This window comes from Engystomops pustulosus, chromosome 7 (genome assembly GCF_040894005.1).
Source record: "Engystomops pustulosus chromosome 7, aEngPut4.maternal, whole genome shotgun sequence".
NCBI lineage: Eukaryota > Metazoa > Chordata > Amphibia > Anura > Leptodactylidae > Engystomops > Engystomops pustulosus.
In genome coordinates this window covers 166,495,238-166,516,679 of record NC_092417.1, presented here as the reverse complement: position 1 = coordinate 166,516,679, position 21,442 = coordinate 166,495,238, and the positions used below count along the sequence as shown (strand labels likewise).

At 42.6% G+C, this 21,442-nt stretch overlaps 3 protein-coding genes across 6 annotated transcripts in view; 1 reads left to right on the top strand and 2 right to left on the bottom strand.

Annotated features, from left to right (window-relative positions):
• MAPK8IP1 (mitogen-activated protein kinase 8 interacting protein 1) overlaps positions 1-5,903 on the top strand; it is a 55,146-nt gene extending 49,243 nt beyond the window's left edge. For all 4 annotated transcript variants that reach the window (XM_072118822.1, XM_072118823.1, XM_072118821.1 and 1 more), the window contains 5 exons: positions 1-107; positions 719-838; positions 1,101-1,171; positions 1,260-1,358; positions 2,652-5,903. In XM_072118822.1, coding sequence (XP_071974923.1) covers positions 1-107; positions 719-838; positions 1,101-1,171; positions 1,260-1,358; positions 2,652-2,724 — 470 coding nt within the window. In that variant the 3' untranslated portion in view covers positions 2,725-5,903. The remainder of the gene's footprint in view (positions 108-718; positions 839-1,100; positions 1,172-1,259; positions 1,359-2,651) is intronic.
• A 645-nt stretch (positions 5,904-6,548) lies between these two features.
• FREY1 (Frey regulator of sperm-oocyte fusion 1) lies at positions 6,549-8,067 on the bottom strand. The gene is made up of 3 exons (XM_072118828.1): positions 7,934-8,067; positions 7,786-7,859; positions 6,549-6,788 (listed from the first exon to the last, which is right to left on the bottom strand). The coding sequence occupies exons 1-3, from the start codon at positions 8,011-8,013 to the stop codon at positions 6,652-6,654; spliced, it is 291 nt and encodes a 96-aa protein (XP_071974929.1). The 5' UTR covers positions 8,014-8,067; the 3' UTR covers positions 6,549-6,651.
• A 104-nt stretch (positions 8,068-8,171) lies between these two features.
• Positions 8,172-16,356, bottom strand: PEX16 (peroxisomal biogenesis factor 16). Its single transcript, XM_072118826.1, has 11 exons — positions 16,132-16,356; positions 15,485-15,520; positions 14,143-14,219; positions 13,784-13,917; positions 13,421-13,521; positions 11,926-12,003; positions 11,699-11,848; positions 10,768-10,840; positions 10,562-10,681; positions 9,349-9,413; positions 8,172-9,267 (listed from the first exon to the last, which is right to left on the bottom strand). The coding sequence occupies exons 1-11, from the start codon at positions 16,259-16,261 to the stop codon at positions 9,209-9,211; spliced, it is 1,023 nt and encodes a 340-aa protein (XP_071974927.1). The 5' UTR covers positions 16,262-16,356; the 3' UTR covers positions 8,172-9,208.
• Positions 16,357-21,442: the final 5,086 nt, after the last annotated feature.

Genomic DNA, 21,442 nt, shown 5'->3' with positions numbered 1-21,442 from the left:
AAACTCGTGCCTCGGATTGGTTGGATCAGTTTTGGGTGAAGTTTCTTGGGTCAGTGCAAGTTCCATATCACAAAGGGACCGACGTCCTCTGCACTGCCATGCAAAAGGTGAGGACATCCGCTCCGCTTAAAGGGTCAGTTCAACTAAAACTTGCACCATATAAAGGAAAAAAAACTCACTAATAATACATATGTTTATTGTCTATTATTATTATTTTTATTATAATTATATAATTTATATTTTATTATAATTATTATTTATATTTTTTACAAAAATATATAATGTAATTGGCATTTACGGTACGTCTGTGAGGTCTGCAGTATCTGCAGTCTTCTGATTTGTCTTTCAAAGAACCTATTGATTTTTATAGGAAAAATAGAAATCGATTGTCGACATGACTATATAGGCCCCGGTTATTGTCTATAATACTGTAGAGTGCATGGCCTCTGCTTTCCACCGTGTTGAAAAGTTGGGAGGGTCCTTAATGATGCACATATTATACAGCACTGCCACCTAGTGACAACAAAGAGCATCGCACAAAAATGAATATTTATGTGCAGAATTTATACTATACTAGGAAAAGCACATGAATAGGGCCATGAGCTAGGACAGAATTTACTATTTTTAATGCACTTAGATGGATAGATTTTCATATATTTCCTATATAAAAGAACGTCCTTGCTTTCCTCTCTGCTGATTCGTCACCTCGATTTTTCAGATTGCAATGTCTCGTCGCCTTACAGTGCTGTCTAACCCTCCATCTAGCTGCGTACTGGAGATCAGCCTAAGGGGGTTAAAGATCGCAGTACACGGGGAAGACCCTCATGATCACAGCCAGGTATTGTGCCATCCTATACCATTTCTTTGGGGGTCTTATTGGAAATTTTACTATGTGGATCCAAGATTCTTCTTTACCCCAAGTGGTAGAGGTGAGGGAGATAAGCTGATGGTGTATTCAGGATGCCCAGAGCCCTAGGGGGTCCATTAGGTGTATCTACCCCCTCCCCCAAATGTAATACAATACAGTCATTGCTCCTTGTACAGATTTTGCATTGTAGCTTCAAGTTACGCCAAATTCCCAAATGTATTTTTTCCGGCAGGTGAACACATGCAGCCATTTCTTCCAGTTAAAGAACATCTCATTCTGTGGATACCACCCTAAAAACAGCAAGTAGGTGCTAGGACATGCAGATTCTGATTCCTCCTCTTCTTCTCTTCCTCCATCATTTGTCTTACATGTGTTTTTCCCGCTTTTTCAGATATTTCGGTTTCATCTCCAAGCATCCCTCAGACCATAGGTTTGCATGTCATGTATTTGTTTCGGAGGAATCTACCAAACCCCTGGCAGAGTCTGTCGGGTAAGTGTCTTAAAGGGCTGGGATTCAAGGAGTGTATTTAGGTACAACTTAAAGGGGTGCAATAGTTCTATAAACCTTAGGAGGTCATAAGATGTCTCTTCCCCATATAAGGAGACTGCTACACAGGGGTGCACCATACATGATGTGAGTTGAGCATCTTGCCTTAGGCAGCACCACCTGCAGCAAGATTAGGGGCAGCCTCAGGACCTGATTACTAAAAATAGAAAACTGACTTAATAAAAAGAATAACCTAGTATCTGGTTAGGGAGAAGGGGGACACCATTCCATAGCTTGTGTCAGGCAGCAGAGAGTTTAGATTCATCCCTGGTCCTACATTATAGTTGGGAGTCTGACACCAATTTTGGACCGGGGTCCAGCAGCTTAATTTACACCTCTGCCCAAGGATTCAGATCTATGGAATTTCCAAAGCTGCCAGTCAATTGTATCTGTATACTAAATGAGAAGTGGATGGAAAGGGCCCATTTTGCAATGGATGATGGCCCAGAAAATGCAGATTTCTTTGTTGAAATTTTGACTTCTGCAAAAACTCAGTCTTGTAGCGCCCCCTAGCTGAACTCCGCATTAACAGCAACTACATAGTGGGAAAATTTCACATGCATTAACCCCTTGGTGACCACCCATACAGGTTTCTACGTCGGTCACTAAGGGGTTAATAGACACTAAATGGACCGTATATTTGCTATATATTTCCCAGACAGAACACTGAAGGTACCTACACTCCACATACACTCCATGGGGGATATTTATCATGCACTGGCACTCCTGCGCCAGCGTATGATCGCCCCGCCGCTGCAAATTCGCCAGTATCGGGCTGATGTATCGGGCTGCCAGTAGCGCGTATGAAAAGTCGCCGGCAGCAGCGAGTGTGCAGGCGCGGGGACAGTAACGCCCCGCGCCGGCCCACTCCTGTCCGGCCGCGCCCCCCCGCTCGTCCGGCAACGCCCACCTTCACGCCCCTTCACACCCCACTGGCGTGAAGGTGGCGGATTGGGGAAAATAATCACAAAAGCTAGCAATAAGCTAGCATTTGCGATTATTTCAGGGCCTCTGCGCCAGTGGCGGTGCGCAGAGGTCCTGATAAATATGCCCCCATGTATCTATGATGCAAGGAGTCCCTGTCTCCATAATATTGGCCCCTATTGGACACCTATACATGGGTATAGAGTGTAAGGTGAATAAAGATGACCCCGGGTTAAGTGTATATCAGGTGGGGCAAAGGTCACAGACCTGTTAGAGACCTGTGTAACCTATTTTGTGTTTTGTTTCCTATAGGAGAGCCTTCCAGCAGTTTTACAAAGAACATGTGGAGTACACATGTCCCACAGAGGATATATATCTGGAGTAGCCATGGCTTTCTAACACGGAAACATCTTCTGTGCATGGACTAAGTGCTCACACCGGAGCAAGAAGCTGCTGGAAGAAACTGGGCTAGAGGCTTGTGCTCCTCTGTGTCTGCGCCCTGTGGGACTTGTGAACTGTGTGTGTATGCCAGCCAAGGACAACAAGGCTTGTTCCATCATATAACTTCCCCCCGATAACCTCCTTTCTATAGGACTCTGCCCCTAACCCATTCCTGCATATTTAAGAATCAAGGACCAGCGGACGGACAACTATACTCCCCTCCACCCCTTCAAAAATTGGAAATAGAACATGCCACCATAAGTGAACATGAGCATGGGAGCAACTAATAGAGCAATGGAGGGGTGTAACATGAAGTCCTTGCATGTTGTTGTACTGAGATCGAGAACAATTTGGGCTCATGTATCAAGCTTGCGATGACCAAAGCTGGCGTACATGCTCCTGAAAATATGGCGGTCAAAATTGGCCATATTTATTAACATATTAGCTCCTATTGGCATTCTTTCCAAACTAAAGGACCTAGCTAAGTAATATTGTTTTTGCAGCATATTACCAAATCACAATACATCAATAATGTGACTAAAAATGGCGCCTTTACTAGCTCAACTTGTCATATAGGTTTCCTTGCTTAGCAACGTATATATCACAGGCATCTGCTTTTCGGCGCCACAAGTGAGGCGTCATACCAATGGCCCTATTGATACATGACCCGCATATTCGTATAAAGACAACGCTAGTGATTGGTTGTGTGCGCATTAGACCATTGTATATGAGTAACTGGGAACGCAACGTAAAGTTTTGTTAAAAAAGGCTGAGGATGTGTGACAGAAATATTAGGGCACATGTATGTTGAAGCACAGGCTGCGGGTAAATGTGTAAATGGGGTCAGACAGCTCACTGGCAGAATGTATTTGCATATATAGATCCATATTGAAATGGTACTAGGCCTTACACTGTCTCCAAGGAAGAGCACCTATAGCAACCAATCAGGATTGTGCTTAAACTACTAAAACTGCACTGAAAAAAATGAAACATGCATCCTGATTGGACGCTTATCTGTGACAACTCTAGTATGCAAGGCCTAGTTTCTAAATTGCTCTTGCAGGTCACGGTGCTTTACGTTCCACAGGGCTTGAACAACGCAACTTGGTGCTTTTTTTCTTCAATATATAAAGTCCGCTACATCTAGTTTGCAAATTTGCTTTACTTAAAGAGGAATTTCCCAACATGAATATTTTAGTAAATAATTGATTTCGCCATGAATTAACCTAAAATTGACAAATGTAGGTTACCAATCCTTCTTCTCAATGACATGCCCCCACACCCTCTGGATGTGTACTGCATATATTTTAAGGGATTTTCTAGAATTCCTAAAAAATAACCCTTGGATGGGCATAAAGGAACAAATTTAAAGTACTTACCCTGCTTTAGGTCCTGGTTCCTGAAGCTCATTTAACAACACTGCCAGCTGGGCCAGAGGTGTCCAAGTGACGTCAACGCTTGTCTATTATGGCTTCAGTCACCTCACCACTGGTCCATGTGACAGAAGTTTTCCTTTTTTCCCTTAATGGGGTTTTCCCAACTTGTCCAGAGTCTATGTCATAAATATATTATAGGTGCGGGCCCGCTGACATCCTTCCTGCGACCATGCTGCATGAGCACTAACACTCCAATCAGATCTATGCGACCACCAAAAATTTCATTTTCCTATAGACTTGGAGAGTGGCTTTACATATGCGTCAAACACTAAATTCGGTAAAACTGACCCCAGAATGTGCTAGCATCAGAGAGGGACCCGCACCTATCACATGTTATAAAAATACAAGATGGGAAAACCCCTTTAAGCCTGCCCCAGCACCTATGAAGTGTTCCAAAATTCCTGGCTCAGGAAAAGTAGACCTAGGCACAGGCAGTGCATCATAAAAAGTGGGTGGCTGACCACTACTTCTTCTATTTAATCACAACCATTGAGGATGCGGTCACATGGTGCGTGTTAAAATGCATTAAAACCACCTGCGTTTTAGGGTGTGTTTTTAAACGCATCAGAACAGCTGAGAAGAGGAGATTTGGCTGATAACATAGCTTCTAACATTGTGTTCTGGGACAGTCGGGAAGTATGGTGTAGGACCATGCCCTAGTGTAGTCCTGTATTGCCAGGGAGAATAACAGAGGAACTACACAATCAAGATTTCTAAGAATCATTGCTCCCCCAGTTGTCAATTTCATAGCGAATACAAGTTTTTACTGAAATAAATTGGCTGTGACTCTTTTCAAGAATTCAAAAAGTCACAAACATATGGAAAAAGTTTTGAGCGACGGCTACAAATACTTCATACGCGTCCACTAGGGATGACATAACTAACCCTGTCCATTTTATCTTATAAAATTTTATCAGCTGAAAACAAATGCAACCTTCTAGTTATATTTTTGGTTTTAATCACATCATTCGCAAGAGTTCTGATTGCTGTCAGTGAATGTAAACTTGCAGTCTGCATCTTTTTATGAACATCCACTTGAAAAATGAGGTCTCACACACTGAACAAGATCAAAAAGGGCAACTTACTATATGGTGAGACCATATGGATGCTAAGCGCCATTAAAGGGGATTTACCCCCAGGATGAAGGACTATATGCAAATGAGCCTGAGGGGCTCCAGGCTCCATAGGTGTTAATGGAGCCTGGAGCCCCTCAGACTCATTTGCATAAAAAATCTTTCATACTGGTAGTAGATGCCCTTTAATAGAAAGGGGTAATTTCTATCTCATTTGCTATTGGCTGGAATGCCCCTAAACATGATTTAGCAAACGTACATGGCGTCTTTCTTCAGCGTACCACTAGGGGGCAGAACTAGTTTGATTTTGGCCAAGGGCCCCTTTCTCTACAAATGTAAGACCCTGAGGGTAAACAAGAATAGTTTGCATTCACTGACAGCAAACAGAGTATAAAAATTGAAGCAAAATTATATAAGCAAATTGTAGAACGACTCAAAGCTTTTTCATATTGGAGGAAATTTGCTATTTAATCTAGTAGCGTCCCTTTAAAAGAACAACAGTTGTTCCTGGGTGTGTTAAAGGGGCATTGATTGTACTGGAGGGGGGATTGTATGGGTTGGGGGCAGAGGGAAGCTTGTGGCTCCTCAATAAACAGCCTGAGATTTATTTATTACCAGTTTGAGGTTGTGTTTTTGTGTTCATGTGCAGCTTTTACTCAGAGCAGAGGAGCTATGAAGAAACTCAGTGCAGAGAGCGTGTACAACGCCACATATAAAGGTATAGTTACACATCTCTCCTGGGACAGTAGTACCTAGCACTAGCTTTAGGGAGAGCAGAGTACAGCAGTGTGAGGATATACCCCCAGTGCACTTGGATAAGCTTCAACCATGGATATATAAATCCATATATCACAGTCCTGCTGCTACTAACTACATACACAAAGGTATGGTTACACATCTCTCCAGGGACAGTACCTAACACTGGATTCAGGGAGCACAGAGAACAGCAGTGTGAGGATATACCCACAGTGCACTTGGAGAAGCTAAAATCATGAATATATCAATCCAGTCCTGCTGCTACTAATAACATACATAAAGGTATAGTTACACCACTCTCCAGGGACAGTACCTAGCACTGGTTTCAGAGAGCACAGCAGTGTTAGGCTATACCCCCAGTATATAAATCCCTATATTGGATTACTAACAACATATGCACAGGTATGTTTGCACATCTCTCCAAGGACAATACATAACACTGGCAGCAGAGCGCACAGCAGTGTGAGGACACGGTAAAGAAGCTACAAGCCGGGGACATGAGCCAATACTTAATATATGACTTTATTCCTGTATGGGCTCATATCATCAACAACTGTGCCCCAAAATTCCAAGTGACATATCCTCCATCTGTTGTACCCAGACGCCTTACATGATGTCATCGTAATAGAGCTCCCCGATGTCAGGCTCGTCACGCTTGCTTTTCCCGGCCAGCACTAACCCTTTCGGCTGCTCGCGAGTCACTCGATGATGAAAAGAAGGGTGTTTGGGCAGCACCCCATAATCTGGAGACATCAAAAATATAACTATTTCACAGTTTGTTGCTATATTTATTCATTATATAGTGGTAATAATGAACCATAAGAATGGAGAAAGGTGATCAGCATCACATGGCCACCCTTAAAGGGAACAATAATTCGTATAGTAGTGGCTCAGGTTTTATTTTTAAATTGACTTTATAATAACGAATGCTCCCCTTTTCTGATACAGAGCTCCAAATCTTCTTAATGTGGAGGCTGTCTACAGCCATTTACCTCTAGTTCTCATTTTTAATATGTAATTCTGTTGTTGTTCCTCAGTTATTCCTCCTGAAAATGCATTTGTAAATTGATAGGTGGGCGTTACATCACATGACACTGTCTAAGTATCAATGCAAACACTTCTTACTGGTTACTCCCACTTGTCAGTTTATAATCATAACTGTTTAAAGGGGAATAACTGAGGAACAGTTTTCTGTTAGACGTCATATGGGGCATACATAGATACAGTATAGTGCCACAGGCGGCTTGGATCATTAGTATTGTTCTATGGGTGCAACGGGAGCCTAAAAGGTCATTACGACACCAGTATTATCAACGGTAGCACATGAAAGCAATTACATATTTGTATTAGGGCCAGGAGTTTTTAGTGACTCCCCAGGCTCAGAGGTTGGTACAAACTAAGGTCCTTTGAAAATGAGTTTCCCCTTTAGTAAATCCTTTGTACTTCTTTAAATATTATGGAGCAATTTTTCTTAAATTAAACAATTAAATGTAAAATTGTAACTTTTTTTAAATAATCTGATCACTGGGCGTAACAAGTTTGAAGTGTGCCTCTTCCTGACCAATCAGTTCTCCATGTATCCATGAATTTCCAATAGGAATAACAGAGGAATGGAAAAAAAAACAGAGTTACATTGGGCAGAATACAAGTAGACATATCAGGAGAGGTAAGTGGTTCCCTTCAATTTGGGAATTATTGCTAATAAGCGTAACCTTTGACACATCCGTAAAATCTAATTACCATCTACAAGGCCGACGTGTTCCAAAGGCATCTCAGCAAGGGCTTCAAAATCAAGGGGGATGTCACGGCGAGCCCTGGAATCAGACAGAGACACCATGATGACTATATAGCGCCCTCCTGGTATGATGGCGGCACAGGAGATACGCACCTTAATGAAAGTGGATGACACATTACGTTTTGTAGGAGAAGTAACAGGCACATAAGTGAGAACTCGTTCCCTCCAGCCATGGCTGCAGCACCTATGATACGTATTGGAACAGAACCTCTTACATCACAATGATCGGGTGATCAGAGTCATGTGACCAAAGCAATGGGTGACAACGAGATCTAGGAACCATTTGTTCCATTCATTCATGATAAATCCCCTACCATAAAACACACAGGAGTAAAACTAATATTTTATTTTACAGATCATTAACTACATTTACAAAGAACTTTATTGTACAAGTGATATTAACAGGAAAAAAAAAAAAATTGGACAAATTAAAAGGGGTTGTCCCGCAGACATACATCGCCTGTTTGAATGGAATGATGGATGCACAAACATACTACCACTGCATTCAGTCATTGAATGGGACCTTTTACTGCTTGTACTAAGAACCTGTTGCAATGTTTCCCCTAGGCCCCCACACAATATTTCTCATCTAGTACAGATTTGGAATCACATGACAATTTCTTCCCTGCTCACATATAAAGATAAAAGTCTTACATTCAGGTATTCTCATCTGCAGTAACAGAATGGCGATATCTTTTTCCTGTTCTAGTCTCTTCTCATCAGCAGATCTTGTCGGGGTGCTGGGTGTTCCATCGCCATCAATTTGCTGAGCGATGGTATAAATTGGGTGCTGAATTTTAGCAGAATTACGATTGCAGCTCTGAATGACAGTATAAGCCATCATGTAACTCACATCAATACAAATAAATGAGAATTACCAAAGTGTCATATCAATGGAGACAACTCATGCAATGCATGGGATCCCATGGAAGTAAAGGGATTGTATGAGCTTAGAAAAACATGGCTGCTTCCCTATAGAGACAGCGCCACACCTGTCCATGTATGGTATTGCGCTGAACTGAATAAAGTTGGAGCAACAATACCCAATACATTGCTTAAAGGAGACACCCATAGTTTTGCAATCTCATACAACCCCATGAATAAGGGAAATCCTAAATCATTAAATATCTAGTAAAAATCTGCTTCATATTCCATGATCGAAGTATATAAACTCATCCTAAGATCCCAGCATCCGGCGCTCATAATAGTCCAGATCTCCAGGTCTTCAGTGTCTCTCATCCCATAGATTTTATTGGGAAACTCAGAAGTCACATTCCATACATCCCTAGCAAGCTGCCATGCTGGTTACACAGGATACAATGTGATCCTCATGAAGAAGAAGAGTCCAGATCAACCCCAAAGAGTCCTTCAACCCCAGTTGTAGAAGTAGATCTTCTGCCACACGGGTAGGTAGTCCATCAGAGGACCTACATAGGGACAAGACGGTTACAATACAGGACACCTCACACATTAATCTACATAGTGATGTTATATACAATGTCACTTACGTGCCACCAGTCCAAGCCCTGGGACGTAATCCCCTAAGAGACGGAGGAGGAGCAGCAGACGGATTCTATCAATACATCAAAAATTAGGTCAATTTTTGGGATGTGGCACATTCACATACTCTGTTACATGCAGACAATTTCTTATTAAAATAATACAGAGCATTATCCAACCCATGTTCCCATCAAATGCATTCAATGGGTTAAATCCGCAATCTATTCAGATCCGAATCCCAATTCTCAGACTGTGGATTTTGCTCCAAAGTTTGATTGTTATCCCCTATCCACAAGTACAACCCCTTTAAGATCAGTGGAAGGTGGAATAAGGTTGTATTTATGGACCGTCTATTATAGAGGCCCGGGATCCCACTTCTTCCCTATAATCCGTATACCAGGGGTCTCTGTAGCAGCTTTTACAATTAAAGGGAACCTCTTAGTTACACTAACCCACAATAACCAAACAAACCAATCTTTGAAAATTGCAGCAGTACAACTATCCCTATATTGTGCCTCTCCATTCCTGTAAAGTTCCACTGTCCATTTGAAAAGTTGACTCACCATCTATGCAAATGACCCCATGGGAGTCCAATTATAATCTTTCCTCTGAGCAGAGTCCAGCATATTCATGTCTATCCTGCTCAGAGAGAGAGGGTGAGAGATTCAGCAAGTCACACACAGACATGGGCTCTCTCATTCCCGGAGGGGGGTAAGATTCAGCAGAGCCGAGTCAAACTCGGTTGAAGAGAAAGTCCATTGTCAATCAGGAACCATAGCGGAGTCAGAAGAATATGAATGTGTATAGATGCTGAGTCAACTTTCTGAACTTGACTGTGGAATTTTACAGGCATGGGGAGGAACAATATTGGGATAGTTGTGAATGATAGAAATGAATGCTCCCCAACCCTTGTCTCAGAGCTCCGGGGAGGCTATTGGAGGTCCACAGTAGTCTCAACTTAAATTGCTTATAAAAAAAAAAACGTAGATTTTACAAACAAAGAAGACCTACAATGGAATATACGTTGTTTCTACTATATTTTGTGCAAAAATAGGGATAGTTGTCCTTCTGTACAATAGCAGTTTCCAGATATTTTTGGTTACTGTGGGTATAGTTTAACTGACAGGGTCCCTTTAAAGCCCAATGCTATGTGCTAGACACACAGAAGAAGCCCTCACACACACACAGATGTGCATCAGTCCATATACATTGGATACTCACTCTGTATAACGGTTATAGAACGGGGAACGCAGTAAATAATACAGTAGCATTACGGTCCTTCTCCTCAGCTCTCCTCGCTCCCTGCGGCTCAGATGGTGCATATCCCGTAGCACAGAGAGACTGTAATAGAGGAGAGATCACCATTGACCAATAGCCATGACGCAGCTCGGCTCATGTTCATAACTTGGAGACTGTGGGATACTCACCTTGCAATATCCAATGCAGCCGCCATTATCCAGGGTTTCCAGGATTTCTGACCCCATGCAGCCAAACTCGCCACTGTAATTAAAGAGTTAAGGCACAACTAACCTGCATTTTAATAATCCCATAGAGATGAAGGTCTATTAAAAGGGACACGGTCACCACACTGTACCCCCATTAAACTAGGAGCCCCCTCAGGTAGCGTCTGAAAAATCCTTACTATTATTGACCTGTTTTATGTGAAATCTCACCAAAAATCTCATTCGAAGAGAAAAAATGATGCTGAGAAGAGTCACTTTTTGCCTTAGACGAGTCAAGTTTAGAGGATGCAGGGGGAATGTCATTTCAGATACCAATATCTTCGGTTCTGGAGTACTAAAAAACATGGTTTTGGTGACATATTAAAGGGTAAGAATCTCATTTCAGATCAGCTTCAAAATAGATACAGACAGTTGAAGACATAGTTGGAAATGTGAGCTGCATATAAAGATCCAGTTAAAGGCAATTTCTTTGCCAACCAGTGGTTGTCCAGGCTTAAGAAAAAAAAAAAAGAATAATAATAATAATCAGGGGCACAGTATGGCAGGTATCATATTTTTAGTGTTTTTATAGTCCCCCCCCCCCCCCCCCAGGCCTCATATAAATTTTTTAAAGCCCAGACAACCCTTCTAACTTCCTGCATCTTTGGTTCTGTAGCTCATCTGATGTGATTTGAAAGAGGAGATTCTTATCTTTAATATGACACCAGTACATGTAGGTACTATAGAACAAAAAATGGGAGTGTCTGAAGCAATTCTCCCCATCAAGCCTCTAAACTTGACTTATCTCTGCTCTTTTGCATAGGACTTTGGAGGAGATTTTTTTTTTTTTTTAATTCACAAATGAGTGAGATTTCACTCATGAGTCAGGGTTGAGGTAACAAAAAGTAAAGGATACAATGTGTCACAGGTCTTAGGATGTGAACCGTTTCTGCTATGGTGCCCAGTGTCCCCAGATCAGAAGGCTTTCCGTTTCTTTCATTGTGCCCTTCCTTCCTATGTTCTGGGACCTGGGGGCTTCTCCAAAAGCGATTACGACCAGAGGGAGCTTTAAAATTAAAAAAATTAAAATTTCTCAATACAAAACACAGAGGATAAATTAATGATCTTAAAAGGAAGACCTACTGTCACTCAGGGAGCGCACAGCACGGCTGGAACGTCTGCCCACAAAACAAGTGTCTCGCTTTTCATCACTTTCCTCCCCTGAAAGCAAGTTTATAAGAGAAAACAGAGGAAATAAGGAACGTAATGAAAGAGCAGATAGACATCTTATCTCTTGGCTGTTACTTTGGCAAACTGGGGAAGACAAGTGGTGAGCGAGTAGCTAATAGATTGGAATTGCAGATGTAAAGTTATTGTGGTGGACACAAGATGGCGCCAGAGAGCAGTCCACAGATTGTGGTCATGAGTCCTCAGTGGAGCTGCGTGCGCCCCCTAGAGGAAAATTGTGAGGATGCCCATATACAGCGTGTGTACTTGCTATTGGTTCAGATAACAGATAGATGGTCCGTCTGGCAATAAGAGAGTGCACCCAGTTTCTGGAAAATAAGAACTGGGCAGAATATAGTAGTATTTACAGAGTTAAAGGGAACCTGTCACCAGTTTTTTACCAAACTAAACTAGCAGTTCCCTCAGGTAGGGGGGTGAAATGTCCTTTCTAGAATTCCCGCTTTTATGAGAATTTCACTCCTTCAAATTCATGTGAAAACGAGAAGAGAAGAGTCACTTTTTAGCTGACAGGAGTCACGCTGAGAGGGTAAAGTGGAAGAGTCATTACACACGCCACTATTTTCAGTTCTATAACACCAAGAGACATGACTGCTGGTGTCATATTAAAGACAAGGATCTCATCTTGCATATCACATAAGCTTTGTGGTTACGTGAGCTACATAACTGGAGATACAGGCAGTTAAAGGAATAGATCTTTATTTGCTGTTGTCTTCAAAACTAACTGCCTGAATCATTGGTTCTATGTTCTGAAAGATGTGATCCTTATCTTTAATATGACACCAAAATCATGTTTCTATGTGCTACAGAGCCCAAGATTAGGGGCGTCTGAAGTGACTGTCCCCTTGCAGCCTCTAAACTTGACTCCTCTCTGAAAAAGTGACTCTTCCCAGATCATTTGCCTGTGATGTTGAAGAAGATTTCACATTGAAAAAGAGCAAGTTCTAGAAGGATGACATTTCAGGAACGCTAATTTAATGGGGTAAAGTCTGGTGACAGGTTTCCTATAGGGTGATGGCACACGTGGCGTTTTGAACAGGTTTTTGGCCCGTTTTTAAGCAGTTTGTCTAAAAACGCATGCGTTTTTGACAGGTTTGACCAATTATCTTAATTTAAACTGGTCAAAAATGCATGTGTTTTTTGACAGACTGCTTAAAAATTCACCAAAAACGTGTTCAAAACGCCACATGTGCCATCACCCTCAGGCCTCTGAAGTCCATCTTACAAATTCAGAAGACATGTGCCACGGCTGACATCTGTATGAAGAGGCTATACTAGCGATTGGAGCTAATCCACCCTGGCTTCGGCCTATATAATAATATGACATCCATAATCGGCATGGCAACAGACTTTGGGGGGACATACATAAACATCTCCTAAAAGATGTGCGGACCTGTTTGGTACTGTACCCCCTCTCGTTCCAATGGAGTCACAGGTGGAGAGGACTGGATACCAGATTTATACCACAGGAGCAGCACAATTCGTAGACAGGCCCTGAAGGAAAAGAGGACATTTTGATAAAGAAACAGATATGGTGGATATACACTGTGTATGTGACAACCAACATGGCCGCCTGCTACAAGGCCATCACCCAGGTTTCCTAGTGTAAACCTAACAACCCTGAATAACAACCCTATAGGTATCGTAATGGAGGCCATATTGGGTGTCACACAGTCTACAGTAGCCATTTTGATTGCTGAATTTTACTGAGGAAACAAAATGGCCGCCTCACGACAAATCTAAAAAAAACACTCACTTCAGCAGCTGTATAACCAAAATGGCCGCCCATCTTATTTTATCCCCCCATGCACGTGCCGACCCGATTTCTATGAAAACCTCCAGACTTTCCAAAACTCCCAACCAGTTATTTAGACGTTGCTGAGCGCCGTCCTGCAAAAGAACATACAAAGTCGAAATGGCGGGTTATTTTAAAAGATGTCACACATAAAAGGAAGGTTTTGTAGTAATAATAATGATAGGTATAATGGCCACCTTAAAGGGGTTTCACAGAGTAAGAAAAACATGGCTACCTTCTTCCACAAACAGCGCCATACTGGTTTTGTGGAAGTGTCTGGTATTACACCATCTAACATGGTGTAAGTGACTGATACTTACCGTAGGAGGAGGCTTAAGGAATTCTTTCCTCAGGATCCCATCATTGAGTAGAACCAGGAGATTGGAGGCCGAGTAAACTTTTGAACAAAAGAAAATTTATGGTGTAATTTAATGACGTAATTGTACGCTTTCCAGAAATACACATCTACACATAAAGTCTCTTAAAGGGGTTTTCCACATCAATGGATGTGACGTCACAAGACACAAATGTCTTGTGACGTGGCCATATTGGGTAATGATGTAGCTCATCATTGGGGGGTGTTGTACACTGTACCCCCACCTATCTGATATTGATGACCTATACTAAGGCATCAATATTTTAATCCCAGAAATCCCCTTTAAATCAGCACTCAAAGCATTTTTTGGTTTAAAAAATCTAGACCATATTTTGGCTCTCTAATGTAAAAGCAACATTGTGCAGGGCACTAAAAGGGGTTCTCCACTTTAAGCACATTCCCACAAATAATAGATATTGTTTGCATAATGAAAAGTTATACAATTTTCCAATATACTTTCTGTATCAATTCTGCACGGTTTTCTAGATCTCCGCTTGCTGTATGGAAAAGAAAGCTTCATAGTTTACTTCCTGTAGATAAACACTGGTCCATGGTCATGTGATGTCACACAGGTGCGCGGCTCAGCGTTACAATGTGTTATAACAAGCCATGTACCTGTGTGGCATCACATGACCATGGACCGATGTTCATCTACAAGAAGGTAACAACGAAGCTTCCTGTTAAATGACAGCAAGCAGAGATCTAGAAAACGGTGAAGAATGGATACAGAAAGTATATTGGAAAATTGTGTAACTTATAATAACACAAACAATATACATTATTGACTAAAATTTGCTTAAAGTGGACAAACCCTTTAAGTCTCTTGATTTTAAGCAACTATTTTTTCATCCTTATGCAAATTAACTTTCCGATGCACCAGACGAAGGGCTTCTTCTAACAACAACTCCTTTCTGCAAGGGGAGTCCGTGATTGGGCACAGGGCTGCTGCTGATTGGTTCTGGGTAGCATAGAAAGCAGAAAAGAGGTGCACAGTCAGGCACAGCTCCGCCCCCTGTGCACTTAAAAACTCATTTCTTTATAAATAAAATCTGCATTTTATCGAAAATGACAGATTGTTAGAAAACAGGAAAGGTATTTCTGGAAAGCTAATAAAGTGTCCAACACAATGGTTTACTTTTGGGAGAGTTGGGTGGTAGTCAACTAGCTTTTCATAAAACAGACTTTTGAGAATAGCCTGATATCATTGGTGAGAATATCTGTACAGAGCTATGGAGTATATCGGTGCTATACAGTACATGTCACAGGCTATAAATCCCAAGACTTACCAAGCTCCGATAATTCATGGGAATCGGTAAAACGTCCTATTAAAATAAAATAAAATTTAAATTAAAAAATATCACAACAAGCACTGAAGTAGTAATAATGCCCCCTGCAGGACATGGATTTATTAGTCTTCAGGATAATTTTGGTAGGTTTCCTGCACCAAAATCTTCACCAATCCCTCTGCATGCGGTCGGGCTTTCTACAGCCCTGTTCACACGCGCAGGTAAATTGCAATGGAGTCTGCGGATTCACAGCTGTGAAATTGTACAATATTTTATTACACTTATCCAAATCTCTGATCTTACAAGGGACGTTAGCAAATTTGGCGCTCAGGAATCTTGGAAAGCTAGGAGGCATTCTCTCCTACAGGGAACAACGGTCTTATGGCTGCTCACCCAGCTTTCCCAGGATCAGAAATAAGGCTAATCCAATTATTTTATTTATTTATTTTTCTTAAACGGTCAATCCAAATATTTAAAATTGTAACAAAAATTGTAATCTTGAACGTATCGCACTAATGTCACCGCGTGGCTCTGCGTGACGGGTGAAGGTTCAACCCCGTTATCTGCCCCAGATCAGAGCGTGTAAGGTCACGGAGATGCAATGCTCTGCACAGAGGGAATAGCAGGGCAGCTCCTCTGTCACCTACCTGCAATCAGGTAGGAGAGCATGCGCACAGCCCCCTCCACCTGCGTGGCCCCCGTGGGGTTCTGGATCACAAACTCCTTGTACTTTTGGGTCAGCTCCAGCACCCTGCCCCAGTAGCGGGCTGCTGCCATCCTGCACACTTCTATCTTCTTCCTGGTCTATGAAACTGAGAATTCAGGCCCCGCCCCCAGTGTGGGAGGAGATAACAGATTAACCCACTGTCATCTGGACAATTTTTGTATCACTCAAAATTCTGAAAAACAAAACTGAGCGTAAATTAACGGCCAACTTTATATACTCGCGATGAAACCTCCTTTCAGGCGAGCATGAAATATTTCATTGGAAAGTAGATTCATCGAATATATTATTATTATGTATTACATATATATATAATGCAGATTTATTATTATTTTTTAATAATGTTACATTTAATAACATTTTACTATCCAGCACCATGGCTTCTTGTATACCGTCATTTTGGCTGCAAAAAAAACACACCATTGTATTGCATTGTTTTCCAGTGCTCTATTAATGACCTATCTATAGGGTAGGTGACTAATCGGTGATTGATTGGGGGGCTAGTAGTGGTACTTTTATGGTAGATGTTCCTACTGCTCCGCTGCAACAGAGATGGAGCCAAACACCTTTTTATATAGTGTAGGAACAGGAATGGAATTGCAGAGTACCTTAGTCTAGAAAGAGCGCCGCACCAATTTAGTGGTTGTCTCCGGCATTGCAACTATTCTTCACTGAAATGTATTACTTCCTCTATCCATAGGTTGTGAATGGTATTGATAAAGGTCAATTTTGAGGGCCCCAGGCATATTTATGCCTCCTAATGATTAAGAAGATGGTAGGTAACTAGACCAAGAGGACCACATCACAACAAGTCTTCATTTCACTGTCGTCCCATTCTGGCTGTCCGGTGGACCTCCACCACTCCCACCACCGTGTGGGCTCCCCAGGTCTTCATCCCGTTCTTTCCTGGTTCCCCAAACGCAGCTGATGAAGATCCATCCCACTACTATGTGGGGCCCCCTTGGACATGCATGTGCATGGGATACGTTATAGGGAAATCCGCCTCTAGGGATTGACCCCTATCCCCATTCACTTCTAAGAGCTGCTATAACCTTGAGCAAGAAGACAGCCGTCTTTTTCTAATCTTGACAACCCCTTTAAGAATTTTTTTGAAAGTGAATGTGCTGCTGTACTTAGCCGAGATGTCCCCCCCTCCCACCAGGATCTCATTCATATGTATCAAGCTTCTCAGAGGTCCCTGTCATTGTCATTTTAATAGCCTGCAATATTCCCCCCATTGTGAGCCTGTCCCCTTACAGTACTCCTATTATTCTCTATACACACATTTACAATACAAGCCGCTTCCTCAATATTCATGAATATAAGTGATGACGTCGCAGAGGCTTGATGAGGCTTTCCCCATCACCCAGTCTCCCCCCGCTGTGCTGAATACATGGGGTAATCTGTTCCTATTGAACTCTGAGGTTGCAATGAGTTGGAAATCTTCCCCATTGTGTTGAGGGTGATTTTGAAGTGGGTTCCCATTAAGCGCTGTTGTAGATGGCAACACCACTTGGTATGTTCGGAATTATCCAATTATAGGCATTGTAGTGACTGGCATCCTTAGCCGCTGCCATACATACACCTGCGCTTGGCTGTAGTGCAATGCGATGGTGCCATAAGGATTGTGAGGATGTCTACTCAATGCCAGCAGCAATGGCAGCGGCGTAACTTGAGGGGGTGCAAAGGTTGCGGTCGCACCCGGGCCCAAGAGGTTTAGGGGGCCCTTATAGTATCACTTTCCCATATGAGAAGACTATTACTATAAACCATACATTATAGTCGGGGCCTGGCACAGTCTTTGCACCGGGGCCCATCAGCTTCTAGTTACGCCACTGAGCAATGGTAATGGGAGTGCACTGCCCCAGCCATTACTGTCGGGTCCCGGCATCAGTCACAGTCCACCTCATACAGCGTCAGTGTGTTACAACAGAGGACCACTAGATCGAGACACTGAAACCAATATTCAGTTGCCTCTTGTCAGACTTTGTAACCGTAAAGCGGAAGCGCCTCTCGTTAGTAAAGTATCAACATATTTTACCACCTGTGTCTACCCATTTCTTTTGTCGCCCTCGAATGAGAAACCTTAGACAACGTATTGACTGTGACATCATCACCTTATTAATTGTAATTTATTTCCATCAATGCACATTCTTGCTTTTCTAGCAATTTAATTAAACTCGTGGCCCTAAAAATAACGATTTTCCCTGCCCAGACAGCCGAGGACATTATTGGAAATACTATGCAATAGAGGTGATTAATGGTCAACATTAATGGATAGTCACAACTATCCCTAATACTAGGTGTATCTTTAATTGTACATGAACACTTAGGTACTGTCAGTAATTAATGCAGTCGTTATGTGGTTGGATGCGGAAGGCGCTGTCACACGGTGCGTTCTTGAACCATTCTTGGTACGTTTTTAAATACACTGAAAAAGCAAGCGTTTTTTGCATGTTTACCATACGTTTTCATTTGTGGAAGTTTAAGTAGCTGTAAAAATGTTAATACAGTATTCAAACGCATGGTAAACATACAAAAACGAAACCCAAGAACAGTCCATGAACGCACCGCGTTACAGCACCAAAGTCATGGGATTTGCTGAACCAGAACATCCTGGGACTGGTTGGGATCAGAGACCACAAATATAATGTCAGGCATTTATTAATTTAGGCGCAGGGTGGTGCAGGAAACGTGCTAAATTTTTCAGGGCGAATTCACACGATGCGTTGCGTCACTTTTTTTATGCATTTTTGGCGCATTCCAAAGGCTTCAGCCTTGAACATATGCTAAGGTTATCTTGTGTTTCTGCTAAAACACAATGGGGCACATTTAATTACCCGGTCCATTCTCAATCCCGCGGCGCGTTGTCCGACGTTGATTCGGGTTCTGCCAGGATTCACTTAGGTTGTGCGCCCGATGTCCACCAGGTGTCGCAGCTGCGCTGAAGTCCGCCGGATTTGACCTGCTTCTTCCTGGTGCATGTGAGTGCTATTCTTGCGACACAATTTTTTTTTTTAATTCTGCGTTTTTTCCGAATCCGTCAGGTTTTACGACCGCCACGCCCCCTGATTTCTGTCGCATGAAAGCCGGTGCGCCGCAATGCCATCGTGTGCGCCAAAATCCCGGGGCAATTCGGTGCAAATCGGAAATATTCGTGAAACCCGACGGAAATGCGCGATTCGCACCCTTAGTAAATGAGCCCCAATGTAACCACAGCATGTGATCAAGGCTGAAGCCTTTGGAATGCTTTAAAAGCACATAAAAAAATGCGACGCAACGCATTGTGTGAAAGCGCCCTCAGTGGGATGTAAGTTTGTAGGGCAAGGGATCCATGATTTGGCGCACAAACAAAAATGTTTAGAACTGTCTCCCCATTTATGAAGGTGAAATAGAACTCCCTAGTCAAGCTTTTACCTGCTCTAATTGTGTGCCAAAAATTGCGCCTCAAAACGAGTTGGAAAAATAGAGGCGCTAAAAAAGTGTCGGATTTACAAGCGGCACCAGAATTTTGGACTCAAAAAAAGAAAGTTGTAAGTATTGGAAAAGCACAGTTTTGGCACCGACACTTCATAAATAAGGTACAAGAGGCGCAGCATGGAAAAAACTGTTTGCCATTTTTCCATTTGAAAGTCCATAATAAATTCCCCCCAACATATCCTCCATGCATGGTGTATATTGTTGCATTATTTCAATGCAATGCAGCGGGTTCTGGTTACCAATCAGAGCAAGGCCCCCCCCATACGCTAGCGATACGTTTGTACGTGTACATGTGACGGCAACCTTACCAATCCTCTTACCACAGCAGTCGTACACAGCAGGTACCGATCACTTGCGGTCACATGTAGCACTGATGCGGAACACGGAAGTTTATGGGTCCGCAAAAGAACTGATGACAGGTCCTTTTTTTTTTTCACCGATGAGACTGGGAATCCAGGTTTTTGGCGGACGCGGAGACCAAACGGAAGAAAAACAGGACAAAACACAATGGATGCGCAACGGGCGTGCCAGGCAGGCATAGATGGCGTACGGCATAAGAGGAGGGGGTGAACGCTGCTCATCCCCACCCCTCTCAATAGAAAATAGTAGCTGCACGGTCGTCGATATAGGCAAAGATCGAGAAGGCTGAGCCTGGGCACCATAGCCACAAGCCAATGGCCGTAAATACATCCCCCAGACGGTCGGGTGCATGAGGCCTTAGGCCGTGGTCACACGTACCACTAGGCGTCCGTTCATAACGCAACGCTAGCGCACAGGGGGCGGTTCTCGGGCCGAACGCACATGCCCCCTGTGTGACTACAGCCTTAAAGAGATTTTTTCCAGGAATTGAATAAAGGGAGTACTGACTAATTTGAGGGCACGTTCACACGTTGCGTTTTTGTCGCGTTTTCATTGCGTTTGAAACGCATATACAACAGCTGATGAGAGGTGATTTGCCTAATTACATTACCGTTTACGTTTGTAAACACAATGTTAACACATGAATTTTGTAAACGGAAATGTTAACAGTGATGTAATTAGGCAAATCGCCCCTCCTCAGCTGTTGTATATGCGTTTCAAACGCAATGAAAACGCAGGTCAAAACGCAACGTGTGAACGCGCCCTGAAGGCTGCGGTTACACGTGGTGTTTTTAAAGCGTTTTTGGCCCGTTTTTAAGGAGTCCTTCAAAAGCCGCTTGCGTTAAAAAACGCATCTGATTTGACAGGTTTTACCAATTATCTTAATTAAAACTGGTCAAAAACGCGTGTGTTTTTAAAAGCGGCCCAAAAACGCGCTCAAAACCCTACGTGTGACCGCAGCCTAAGGGACTGACACAGATAGAAGAACACAGCATCCCATGTAAAGAGCACAATAACCTTAGGATTAGTAAATGCTAACCATGGCAATTGAGCAGATTCCAAGTGATCATGCAGGAGCGTACGCAGAAGGTAAGTGACTAAAAAGGTTTATTTTTTTTTAATAATAATTAAAAAATATTTGATCATACAACCCTCTTACACAAGTCCCCGTGACAAACTATTAATAACAAGCGACATTATTTACACTATTTAACATTATACTATATGAATATTATGTATGGAAATGCCTTTTAACTTCACACATCAGTGTTCCAGTGTTCTCTGTGTCGGCGCCTTTAAGACCCAACGCTAATCCCCGCCCCTTCACTATGATTGACATCCCCGCTCTTCCAGGAACCAATGCGAGCGAGCTGCGCAGTGCGTCGCACTCGCCT